Source organism: Thamnophis elegans, chromosome 4 (assembly GCF_009769535.1).
Source record: "Thamnophis elegans isolate rThaEle1 chromosome 4, rThaEle1.pri, whole genome shotgun sequence".
Classification (NCBI taxonomy): Eukaryota; Metazoa; Chordata; class Lepidosauria; order Squamata; family Colubridae; genus Thamnophis; species Thamnophis elegans.
Window position 1 is genome coordinate 138436321 of NC_045544.1, and position 13119 is coordinate 138449439.

General features: G+C 50.1%; 1 protein-coding gene across 2 annotated transcripts in view; it reads right to left on the bottom strand.

The window, feature by feature from the left end:
* Nucleotides 1–1335: 1335 nt before the first annotated feature.
* Nucleotides 1336–13119, bottom strand: part of VPS53 (VPS53 subunit of GARP complex) — a 64384-nt gene continuing 52600 nt past the window's right edge. The window contains exon 18 of one of the 2 annotated variants that reach the window (XM_032217164.1): nt 1336–1507. In XM_032217164.1, the coding sequence (XP_032073055.1) occupies nt 1375–1507 (133 nt within the window). In that variant the 3' untranslated portion in view covers nt 1336–1374. The remainder of the gene's footprint in view (nt 1508–13119) is intronic. The other variant, XM_032217163.1, reaches the window with a different exon arrangement.

Genomic DNA, 13119 nt, shown 5'->3' on the forward strand with positions numbered 1-13119 from the left:
CAGCTGTTCGGCGCTCATACGTGTGCTGGAAACCCGACGGCCAGCTGTCCGGGGCGCACATACCAGCTGTTCTTCTGGTTTCCGGCACGCAAATGTGCGCTGGCCAGATGGTCTTTGCCGGTGCCAGAGTGCCGGAAAACGGCCTGAAAAATAACCCCCAAAAGGCCGTTTTTCAGGCTGTTTTTAAAGAGTTTTTCAGGGCCAAAAAGGGCCAAAAAACAGACCTGGGCACACTGGCCAGCTGGGCATCTGGTTTCTGGTGCTTCGACACGCATGAACACCAGCTCTCCGGCGCTCATGCGTATGATGGAAACCTGAAGGCCAGCCGGGCGGGGTGCAGCTGTTCTTTAGATTTCCGGCACTCCGGCGTGCATGCAGGCGCATTCCAGTGTGGGTGCTCGGTGCCGGAAAGGTTCACCGTCACTGTTCAAAGCATGAAAAAGCCAACCCAGTTCTAGGCTGCATAAACAGAGGGAGAGAATCAAGATCACGTAAGGAATACTAAGGTGGTAGGCTGAACCGAAGTAGGCCTCAAGCCTGAACCAAACTAGGGTTTCATGATATTAAGCTTTAACTGTTCGTATAGAAATTGCAAAGCTTGCTTTTAGGATATAGTGTGGTTAGACACGAGTTATTAGCCAGCGAGAAAGGAAGTCTGCGCATGAAATATGCTGAAGCGAAGGATCTGTTTTAGCCCATCTGCTTGCTTGGCCGTTAAGTTGTTTAGTGGACATATATTGTTAGTTCCTCGAAATACGAGCTATGCATGTCCGTTGGCTGACCCATGTATTATGACATCCTGTAGACATAATATTGCTGTAACTCAAGGGCAACTCTTGAGGGGTGTTTCCAAAACTTACAGATGGCTTGGGCTGGAAGTAATAAACTATATAAGGAAGTTCCTGAATGTCACTCGGGGTTCAGGCCATTTTTTCTTTGCTTTGAACCTGCGCAAATAAACTTTTCCTTCTCTAAAGAGCTAGCTTGTGTGTCTCGTCATTTCCTACAACAATACGGCATTCAGTTTTGGTTGCCACAATGTAGAAAAGATGCAGAGACTCTAGAAAGAGTGCAGAGAAGAGCAAGAAAGAGGATTAGGGGACTGGAGACTAAAACATATGAAGAACGGTTGCAAGAATTGGATATGTCTAGTTGCCTCCAGAAGTTGTGAATGCCCCAACACTGGAAGTCTTTGAGAAGATGTTGGATAGCCATTTGTCTGAAACGGTATAGGGTTTCCTGCCTAGGCAGGGGGTTGGACTAGAAGACCTCCAAGCTCCCTTCCAACACTGCTATTGTATTGTAAGAAGCAGCAGGCAAAGGTCAGGGGTACAGAATTGGTTAAATTTCTGCAGAGAGCATGGAGGGGGTTGGTTAAAGACACCCCCCCTTCCCCAAATCCTTCTGAAATTCCTTAAAAGATTTTACTTTGCTCATGGCGGTGAGGGCTGGGTCACAAGCGCCGTCCAAATCCTGTACCAGAAGCTGGATGCTGCTGGAAATCACTCTGAAACGGAGGGGGGAAAAAAGGCATCGGTTTTAGTTTTAGCACTGGATCAACCATGACACGGTAAACAATACCTTTGTTAAGGTGCCCCCAATTCAGACAAACCCTCAAAGGCAACAGCCCAATCAAGGAACCACCAAGGAGGAAAACAGGCTCCCACCAACAATGACAGGACAAGCCGCAACGGACGTTTATGAACAGAGAGGAAATCCTGCACCCTTCTAGCACTGATGATATTACCTAGTTTCATTTTCATTTCATTTTTTTCATTTTATTTGACATTTATAGGCCGCCCTTTTCCCTGAGGGGACTCAGGGCGGCTTACAATTTGTAGGAAGGGAGTGCAAGACAAAACACAAAAAGAAAATGTGAAATATAATAAAATAAAACAATAAAACACAACATTCATTCAGCATTCGGGTGGGGCGAAATTAGGGGCTTATCCCCAGGCCTGACGGGATAGCCAGATCTTAAGGGCTGTGCGGAAGGTCTGGACGGTGGTGAGGGTACGAATCTCCACGGGGAGATCGTTCCAAAGCGTCGGAGCTGCTACTGAGAAGGCTCTCCTCCGCGTAGTCGCCAGTCGGCACTGACTGGCGGATGGAATTCGGAGGAGGCCTACTCTATGCGATCTGATGGGACGGAGGGAGGTAATCGGCAGAAGGCGGTCTCTCAAATAGTCAGATCCACTACCATGGAGGGCTTTATGAATGGTAAGTAGCACCTTGAAGCGCACCCGGAGATCAACAGGTAGCCAGCGCAGCTCACGGAGGATCGGTGTTATGTGGGCGAACCGTGGTGCGCCCACGATCACTCGCGCGGCCGCATTCTGGACTAGCTGAAGTCGCCGGATGCTCTTCAAGGGCAGCCCCATGTAGAGCACATTGCAGTATTCCAGCCTAGAGATCACAAGGGCTCGAGTGACTGTTGTGAGGGCCTCCCGATTCAGGTAGGGCCGCAACTGGCGTACCAGGCGAACCTGGGCGAATGCCCCCCTGGTCACAGCTGACAAATGATGGTCAAAAGTCAGCTGTGGGTCCAGGAGGACTCCCAAGTTGCGGACCCTATCTGAGGGGTGTAAATTTTGACCCCCCAGCCTGAGTGATGGAACGCTGGCCAAATTGTTGGGAGGGAAACACAACAGCCACTCGGTCTTGTCTGGGTTGAGTACTAGTTTGTTAGCTCTCATCCAGTTCTTAACGGCCTCAAGACCCCGGTTCATCACGTCCACCGCTTCATTGAGTTGGCACGGGGCGGACAGATACAACTGTGTGTCGTCCGCGTATTGATGGTATTTTATCCCGTGCCTCCGAATGATCTCGCCCAGCGGTTTCATGTATATGTTGAATAGTAGGGGGGATAAGACCGAACCCTGCGGCACCCCATAAGTAAGGGGCCTCGGGGACGATCTCTGCCCCCCCACCAACACCGACTGCGACCTGTCCGAGAGGTAGGAGGAGAACCACTGCAAAACAGTGCCTCCCACCCCCACCTCCCGCAGTCGTCGCAGAAGGATACCATGGTCGATGGTATCGAAAGCCGCTGAGAGGTCAAGGAGAACCAGGATGGACGCATGGCCTCCATCTCTGGCCCTCCAGAGATCATCTGGAGAGCCAGAGCCTCTCCAGAGCCTGGAGAGCCTAGTTGGGTCATGAAATGTCTATAAGACAGACAGACAAGCCTGGAGAGCACCTAGGGCCCCACAATCCTCCCCCTCCTCCTTCTCTTCCTCCTCCCTTGTGGATGACTGTGAGTTCTAGTCCTGCCGTGGCCATGAAAGCGAACTGGGAGACTTTGAGCCAGTCACCAGGAGACTATGAGTTCTAGTTCAGCTTTAGACATGAAAGCCAGCTGGGAGACTTTGGGGCAGTCACTAGGAGGTGGTGAGTTCTAGTTCCACCTTAGGCATGAAAGCCAGCCGGGTGACTTGAGCCAATCACCAGGAGACTGTGAGTTCTAGTCCTGCCATAAGCATGAAAGCCCACTGGAGGACTTTGAGCCTGTCACCAGGTGACGGTGAGTTCCAGTTAAACTTTAGGCATGAAAGCCAGTTGGGGGAGTTTGAGCCAATCACCAGGAGACGGAGAGTTCTAGTACCATCTCAGGCATGAAAGCCAGTTGGGAGAGTTTGAGCCAATCACCAGGAGACGGAGAGTTCTAGTACCATCTCAGGCATGAAAGCCAGTTGGGGGAGTTTGAGCCAATCACCAGGGGACGGAGAGTTCTAGTACCATCTCAGGCATGAAAGCCAGTTGGGAGAGTTTGAGCCAATCACCAGGAGACGGAGAGTTCTAGTACCATCTCAGGCATGAAAGCCAGTTGGGGGAGTTTGAGCCAATCACCAGGAGACGGAGAGTTCTAGTACCATCTCAGGCATGAAAGCCAGTTGGGGGAGTTTGAGCCAATCACCAGGGGACGGAGAGTTCTAGTACCATCTCAGGCATGAAAGCCAGTTGGGGGAGTTTGAGCCAATCACCAGGAGACGGAGAGTTCTAGTACCATCTCAGGCATGAAAGCCAGTTGGGAGAGTTTGAGCCAATCACCAGGAGACGGTGAGTTCTAGTACCATCTCAGGCATGAAAGCCAGTTGGGAGAGTTTGAGCCAATCACCAGGAGACGGTGAGTTCTAGTACCATCTCAGGCATGAAAGCCAGTTGGGAGAGTTTGAGCCAATCACCAGGAGACGGAGAGTTCTAGTACCATCTCAGGCATGAAAGCCAGTTGGGAGAGTTTGAGCCAATCACCAGGAGACGGAGAGTTCTAGTACCATCTCAGGCATGAAAGCCAGTTGGGGGAGTTTGAGCCAATCACCAGGAGACGGAGAGTTCTAGTACCATCTCAGGCATGAAAGCCAGTTGGGAGACTTTGAGCCAATCACCAGGAGACGGAGAGTTCTAGTACCATCTCAGGCATGAAAGCCAGTTGGGGGAGTTTGAGCCAATCACCAGGAGACGGAGAGTTCTAGTACCATCTCAGGCATGAAAGCCAGTTGGGGGAGTTTGAGCCAATCACCAGGAGACGGAGAGTTCTAGTACCATCTCAGGCATGAAAGCCAGTTGGGGGAGTTTGAGCCAATCACCAGGAGACGGTGAGTTCTAGTACCATCTCAGGCATGAAAGCCAGTTGGGAGACTTTGAGCCAATCACCAGGAGACGGAGAGTTCTAGTACCATCTCAGGCATGAAAGCCAATTGGGGGAGTTTAAGCCAATCACCAGGAGACGGTGAGTTCTAGTACCATCTCAAGCATGAAAGCCAGTTGGGAGAGTTTGAGCCAATCACCAGGAGACGGAGAGTTCTAGTACCATCTCAGGCATGAAAGCCAGTTGGGGGACTCTGAGCCAATCACCAGGAGACGGTGAGTTCTAGTACCATCTCAGGCATGAAAGCCAGTTGGGGGAGTTTGAGCCAATCACCAGGAGACGGTGAGTTCTAGTACCATCTCAGGCATGAAAGCTAGTTGGGAGACGGTGAGCCAATCACCAGGAGACGGTGAGTTCTAGTATCATCTCAGGCATGAAAGCCAGTTGGGAGAGTTTGAGCCAATCACCAGGAGACGGAGAGTTCTAGTACCATCTCAGGCATGAAAGCCAGTTGGGGAAGTTTGAGCCAATCACCAGGAGACCGTGAGTTCTAGTACCATCTCAAGCATGAAAGCCAGTTGGGAGACTCTGAACCAATCACCAGGAGACGGAGAGTTCTAGTACCATCTCAGGCATGAAAGCCAGTTGGGGGAGTTTGAGCCAATCACCAGGAGACGGTGAGTTCTAGTACCATCTCAGGCATGAAAGCCAGTTGGGAGAGTTTGAGCCAATCACCCGGAGACGGTGAGTTCTAGTACTATCTCAGGCATGAAAGCCAGTTGGGAGACTGTGAGCCAATCACCAGGAGACGGAGAGTTCTAGTACCATCTCAGGCATGAAAGCCAGTTGGGAGAGTTTGAGCCAATCACCCGGAGACGGTGAGTTCCAGTTCAGCTTTAGGCATGTAGGCCAGCTGGGTGACTTTGGGCCCATGTCACTTTCCTTCAGCTCAACCCACCTCGCAAGATTGTTGTGGGGAAAACAGGAGGAGGAAGGAGTATTAAGTCTGTTCAGCACCTTGAAGGTGTTTATAAGCCACCATACGGCATAGGAATCAAACTAATAAATTGAATAAAATGTTCTGCCTTTGGGGACTTACATGCTGAAGGTATCCATCTCTCTCATCAGTACTAGAACTCACCGTCTTCAGAGGAGATGATGAGTTCTAGTACCATCTCAGGCATGAAAGCCAGTTGGGGGAGTTTGAGCCAATCACCAGGAGACGGAGAGTTCTAGTACCATCTCAGGCATGAAAGCAAGTTGGGAGACTCTGAGCCAATCACCAGGAGACAGTGAGTTCTAGTACCATCTCAGGCATGAAAGCCAGTTGGCGGAGTTTGAGCCAATCACCAGGAGATGGAGAGTTCTAGTACCATCTCAGGCATGAAAGCAAGTTGGGAGACTCTGAGCCAATCACCAGGAGACGGTGAGTTCCAGTTCAGCTTTATAGCAGTAGACTTATATACCGCTTCATAGGCCTTTCAGGCCTCTCTAAGCGGTTTACAGAGAGTCAGCATATTGCCCCCAACAACAATCTGGGTCCTCATTTTACCCACCTCGGAAGGATGGAAGGCTGAGTCAACCCTGAGCCGGTGAGATTTGAACCGCTGACCTGCTGATCTAGCAGTAGCCTGCAGTGCATGAAAGCCAGTTGGGAGAGTTTGAGCCAATCACCAGGAGACGGTGAGTTCTAGTACCATCTCAGGCATGAAAGCCAGTTGGGAGAGTTTGAGCCAATCACCAGGAGACGGAGAGTTCTAGTACCATCTCAGGCATGAAAGCCAGTTGGGAGAGTTTGAGCCAATCACCAGGAGACGGTGAGTTCTAGTACCATCTCAGGCATGAAAGCCAGTTGGGAGAGTTTGAGCCAATCACCAGGAGACGGAGAGTTCTAGTACCATTTCAGGCATGAAAGCCAGTTGGGAGAGTTTGAGCCAATCACCAGGAGACGGAGAGTTCTAGTACCATCTCAGGCATGAAAGCCAGTTGGGGGAGTTTGAGCCAATCACCAGGAGACGGAGAGTTCTAGTACCATCTCAGGCATGAAAGCCAGTTGGGGGAGTTTGAGCCAATCACCAGGAGACGGAGAGTTCTAGTACCATCTCAAGCATGAAAGCCAGTTGGGAGAGTTTGAGCCAATCACCAGGAGACGGAGAGTTCTAGTACCATCTCAGGCATGAAAGCCAGTTGGGGGACTCTGAGCCAATCACCAGGAGACGGTGAGTTCTAGTACCATCTCAGGCATGAAAGCCAGTTGGGAGACTGTGAGCCAATCACCAGGAGACGGTGAGTTCTAGTACCATCTCAGGCATGAAAGCTAGTTGGGAGACGGTGAGCCAATCACCAGGAGACGGTGAGTTCTAGTATCATCTCAGGCATGAAAGCCAGTTGGGAGAGTTTGAGCCAATCACCAGGAGACGGAGAGTTCTAGTACCATCTCAGGCATGAAAGCCAGTTGGGGAAATTTGAGCCAATCACCAGGAGACCGTGAGTTCTAGTACCATCTCAAGCATGAAAGCCAGTTGGGAGACTCTGAACCAATCACCAGGAGACGGAGAGTTCTAGTACCATCTCAGGCATGAAAGCCAGTTGGGGGAGTTTGAGCCAATCACCAGGAGACGGTGAGTTCTAGTACCATCTCAGGCATGAAAGCCAGTTGGGAGAGTTTGAGCCAATCACCCGGAGACGGTGAGTTCTAGTACTATCTCAGGCATGAAAGCCAGTTGGGAGACTGTGAGCCAATCACCAGGAGACGGAGAGTTCTAGTACCATCTCAGGCATGAAAGCCAGTTGGGAGAGTTTGAGCCAATCACCCGGAGACGGTGAGTTCCAGTTCAGCTTTAGGCATGTAGGTCAGCTGGGTGACTTTGGGCCCATGTCACTTTCCTTCAGCTCAACCCACCTCGCAAGATTGTTGTGGGGAAAACAGGAGGAGGAAGGAGTATTAAGTCTGTTCAGCACCTTGAAGGTGTTTATAAGCCACCATACGGCATAGGAATCAAACTAATAAATTGAATAAAATGTTCTGCCTTTGGGGACTTACATGCTGAAGGTATCCATCTCTCCCATCAGTACTAGAACTCACCGTCTTCAGAGGAGATGATGAGTTCTAGTACCATCTCAGGCATGAAAGCCAGTTGGGGGACTCTGAGCCAATCACCAGGAGACGGTGAGTTCTAGTACCATCTCAGGCATGAAAGCCAGTTGGGGGAGTTTGAGCCAATCACCAGGAGACGGTGAGTTCTAGTACCATCTCAGGCATGAAAGCTAGTTGGGAGACGGTGAGCCAATCACCAGGAGACGGTGAGTTCTAGTATCATCTCAGGCATGAAAGCCAGTTGGGAGAGTTTGAGCCAATCACCAGGAGACGGAGAGTTCTAGTACCATCTCAGGCATGAAAGCCAGTTGGGGAAGTTTGAGCCAATCACCAGGAGACCGTGAGTTCTAGTACCATCTCAGGCATGAAAGCCAGTTGGGAGACTGTGAGCCAATCACCAGGAGACGGAGAGTTCTATTACCATCTCAGGCATGAAAGCCAGTTGGGAGAGTTTGAGCCAATCACCCGGAGACGGTGAGTTCCAGTTCAGCTTTAGGCATGTAGGCCAGCTGGGTGACTTTGGGCCCATGTCACTTTCCTTCAGCTCAACCCACCTCGCAAGATTGTTGTGGGGAAAACAGGAGGAGGAAGGAGTATTAAGTCTGTTCAGCACCTTGAAGGTGTTTATAAGCCACCATACGGCATAGGAATCAAACTAATAAATTGAATAAAATGTTCTGCCTTTGGGGACTTACATGCTGAAGGTATCCATCTCTCCCATCAGTACTAGAACTCACCGTCTTCAGAGGAGATGATGAGTTCTAGTACCATCTCAGGCATGAAAGCCAGTTGGGGGAGTTTGAGCCAATCACCAGGAGACGGAGAGTTCTAGTACCATCTCAGGCATGAAAGCAAGTTGGGAGACTCTGAGCCAATCACCAGGAGACAGTGAGTTCTAGTACCATCTCAGGCATGAAAGCCAGTTGGGAGAGTTTGAGCCAATCACCCGGAGACGGTGAGTTCCAGTTCAGCTTTAGGCATGTAGGTCAGCTGGGTGACTTTGGGCCCATGTCACTTTCCTTCAGCTCAACCCACCTCGCAAGATTGTTGTGGGGAAAACAGGAGGAGGAAGGAGTATTAAGTCTGTTCAGCACCTTGAAGGTGTTTATAAGCCACCATACGGCATAGGAATCAAACTAATAAATTGAATAAAATGTTCTGCCTTTGGGGACTTACATGCTGAAGGTATCCATCTCTCCCATCAGTACTAGAACTCACCGTCTTCAGAGGAGATGATGAGTTCTAGTACCATCTCAGGCATGAAAGCCAGTTGGGGGACTCTGAGCCAATCACCAGGAGACGGTGAGTTCTAGTACCATCTCAGGCATGAAAGCCAGTTGGGGGAGTTTGAGCCAATCACCAGGAGACGGTGAGTTCTAGTACCATCTCAGGCATGAAAGCTAGTTGGGAGACGGTGAGCCAATCACCAGGAGACGGTGAGTTCTAGTATCATCTCAGGCATGAAAGCCAGTTGGGAGAGTTTGAGCCAATCACCAGGAGACGGAGAGTTCTAGTACCATCTCAGGCATGAAAGCCAGTTGGGAGAGTTTGAGCCAATCACCAGGAGACCGTGAGTTCTAGTACCATCTCAGGCATGAAAGCCAGTTGGGAGACTGTGAGCCAATCACCAGGAGACGGAGAGTTCTATTACCATCTCAGGCATGAAAGCCAGTTGGGAGAGTTTGAGCCAATCACCCGGAGACGGTGAGTTCCAGTTCAGCTTTAGGCATGTAGGCCAGCTGGGTGACTTTGGGCCCATGTCACTTTCCTTCAGCTCAACCCACCTCGCAAGATTGTTGTGGGGAAAACAGGAGGAGGAAGGAGTATTAAGTCTGTTCAGCACCTTGAAGGTGTTTATAAGCCACCATACGGCATAGGAATCAAACTAATAAATTGAATAAAATGTTCTGCCTTTGGGGACTTACATGCTGAAGGTATCCATCTCTCCCATCAGTACTAGAACTCACCGTCTTCAGAGGAGATGATGAGTTCTAGTACCATCTCAGGCATGAAAGCCAGTTGGGGGAGTTTGAGCCAATCACCAGGAGACGGAGAGTTCTAGTACCATCTCAGGCATGAAAGCAAGTTGGGAGACTCTGAGCCAATCACCAGGAGACGGTGAGTTCTAGTACCATCTCAGGCATGAAAGCCAGTTGGCGGAGTTTGAGCCAATCACCAGGAGATGGAGAGTTCTAGTACCATCTCAGGCATGAAAGCAAGTTGGGAGACTCTGAGCCAATCACCAGGAGACGGTGAGTTCCAGTTCAGCTTTATAGCAGTAGACTTATATACCGCTTCATAGGCCTTTCAGGCCTCTCTAAGCGGTTTACAGAGAGTCAGCATATTGCCCCCAACAACAATCTGGGTCCTCATTTTACCCACCTCGGAAGGATGGAAGGCTGAGTCAAGCCTGAGCCGGTGAGATTTGAACCGCTGACCTGCTGATCTAGCAGTAGCCTGCAGTGCATGAAAGCCAGTTGGGAGAGTTTGAGCCAATCACCAGGAGACGGTGAGTTCTAGTACCATCTCAGGCATGAAAGCCAGTTGGGAGAGTTTGAGCCAATCACCAGGAGACGGAGAGTTCTAGTACCATCTCAGGCATGAAAGCCAGTTGGGAGAGTTTGAGCCAATCACCAGGAGACGGTGAGTTCTAGTACCATCTCAGGCATGAAAGCCAGTTGGGAGAGTTTGAGCCAATCACCAGGAGACGGAGAGTTCTAGTACCATTTCAGGCATGAAAGCCAGTTGGGAGAGTTTGAGCCAATCACCAGGAGACGGAGAGTTCTAGTACCATCTCAAGCATGAAAGCCAGTTGGGAGACTCTGAACCAATCACCAGGAGACGGAGAGTTCTAGTACCATCTCAGGCATGAAAGCCAGTTGGGGGAGTTTGAGCCAATCACCAGGAGACGGTGAGTTCTAGTACCATCTCAGGCATGAAAGCCAGTTGGGAGAGTTTGAGCCAATCACCCGGAGACGGTGAGTTCTAGTACTATCTCAGGCATGAAAGCCAGTTGGGAGACTGTGAGCCAATCACCAGGAGACGGAGAGTTCTAGTACCATCTCAGGCATGAAAGCCAGTTGGGAGAGTTTGAGCCAATCACCCGGAGACGGTGAGTTCCAGTTCAGCTTTAGGCATGTAGGTCAGCTGGGTGACTTTGGGCCCATGTCACTTTCCTTCAGCTCAACCCACCTCGCAAGATTGTTGTGGGGAAAACAGGAGGAGGAAGGAGTATTAAGTCTGTTCAGCACCTTGAAGGTGTTTATAAGCCACCATACGGCATAGGAATCAAACTAATAAATTGAATAAAATGTTCTGCCTTTGGGGACTTACATGCTGAAGGTATCCATCTCTCCCATCAGTACTAGAACTCACCGTCTTCAGAGGAGATGATGAGTTCTAGTACCATCTCAGGCATGAAAGCCAGTTGGGGGACTCTGAGCCAATCACCAGGAGACGGTGAGTTCTAGTACCATCTCAGGCATGAAAGCCAGTTGGGGGAGTTTGAGCCAATCACCAGGAGACGGTGAGTTCTAGTACCATCTCAGGCATGAAAGCTAGTTGGGAGACGGTGAGCCAATCACCAGGAGACGGTGAGTTCTAGTACCATCTCAGGCATGAAAGCCAGTTGGGAGAGTTTGAGCCAATCACCAGGAGACGGAGAGTTCTAGTACCATCTCAGGCATGAAAGCCAGTTGGGGAAGTTTGAGCCAATCACCAGGAGACCGTGAGTTCTAGTACCATCTCAGGCATGAAAGCCAGTTGGGAGACTGTGAGCCAATCACCAGGAGACGGAGAGTTCTATTACCATCTCAGGCATGAAAGCCAGTTGGGAGAGTTTGAGCCAATCACCCGGAGACGGTGAGTTCCAGTTCAGCTTTAGGCATGTAGGCCAGCTGGGTGACTTTGGGCCCATGTCACTTTCCTTCAGCTCAACCCACCTCGCAAGATTGTTGTGGGGAAAACAGGAGGAGGAAGGAGTATTAAGTCTGTTCAGCACCTTGAAGGTGTTTATAAGCCACCATACGGCATAGGAATCAAACTAATAAATTGAATAAAATGTTCTGCCGTTGGGGACTTACATGCTGAAGGTATCCATCTCTCCCATCAGTACTAGAACTCACCGTCTTCAGAGGAGATGATGAGTTCTAGTACCATCTCAGGCATGAAAGCCAGTTGGGGGAGTTTGAGCCAATCACCAGGAGACGGAGAGTTCTAGTACCATCTCAGGCATGAAAGCAAGTTGGGAGACTCTGAGCCAATCACCAGGAGACAGTGAGTTCTAGTACCATCTCAGGCATGAAAGCCAGTTGGGAGAGTTTGAGCCAATCACCCGGAGACGGTGAGTTCCAGTTCAGCTTTAGGCATGTAGGTCAGCTGGGTGACTTTGGGCCCATGTCACTTTCCTTCAGCTCAACCCACCTCGCAAGATTGTTGTGGGGAAAACAGGAGGAGGAAGGAGTATTAAGTCTGTTCAGCACCTTGAAGGTGTTTATAAGCCACCATACGGCATAGGAATCAAACTAATAAATTGAATAAAATGTTCTGCCTTTGGGGACTTACATGCTGAAGGTATCCATCTCTCCCATCAGTACTAGAACTCACCGTCTTCAGAGGAGATGATGAGTTCTAGTACCATCTCAGGCATGAAAGCCAGTTGGGGGACTCTGAGCCAATCACCAGGAGACGGTGAGTTCTAGTACCATCTCAGGCATGAAAGCCAGTTGGGGGAGTTTGAGCCAATCACCAGGAGACGGTGAGTTCTAGTACCATCTCAGGCATGAAAGCTAGTTGGGAGACGGTGAGCCAATCACCAGGAGACGGTGAGTTCTAGTATCATCTCAGGCATGAAAGCCAGTTGGGAGAGTTTGAGCCAATCACCAGGAGACGGAGAGTTCTAGTACCATCTCAGGCATGAAAGCCAGTTGGGGAAGTTTGAGCCAATCACCAGGAGACCGTGAGTTCTAGTACCATCTCAGGCATGAAAGCCAGTTGGGAGACTGTGAGCCAATCACCAGGAGACGGAGAGTTCTATTACCATCTCAGGCATGAAAGCCAGTTGGGAGAGTTTGAGCCAATCACCCGGAGACGGTGAGTTCCAGTTCAGCTTTAGGCATGTAGGCCAGCTGGGTGACTTTGGGCCCATGTCACTTTCCTTCAGCTCAACCCACCTCGCAAGATTGTTGTGGGGAAAACAGGAGGAGGAAGGAGTATTAAGTCTGTTCAGCACCTTGAAGGTGTTTATAAGCCACCATACGGCATAGGAATCAAACTAATAAATTGAATAAAATGTTCTGCCTTTGGGGACTTACATGCTGAAGGTATCCATCTCTCCCATCAGTACTAGAACTCACCGTCTTCAGAGGAGATGATGAGTTCTAGTACCATCTCAGGCATGAAAGCCAGTTGGGGGAGTTTGAGCCAATCACCAGGA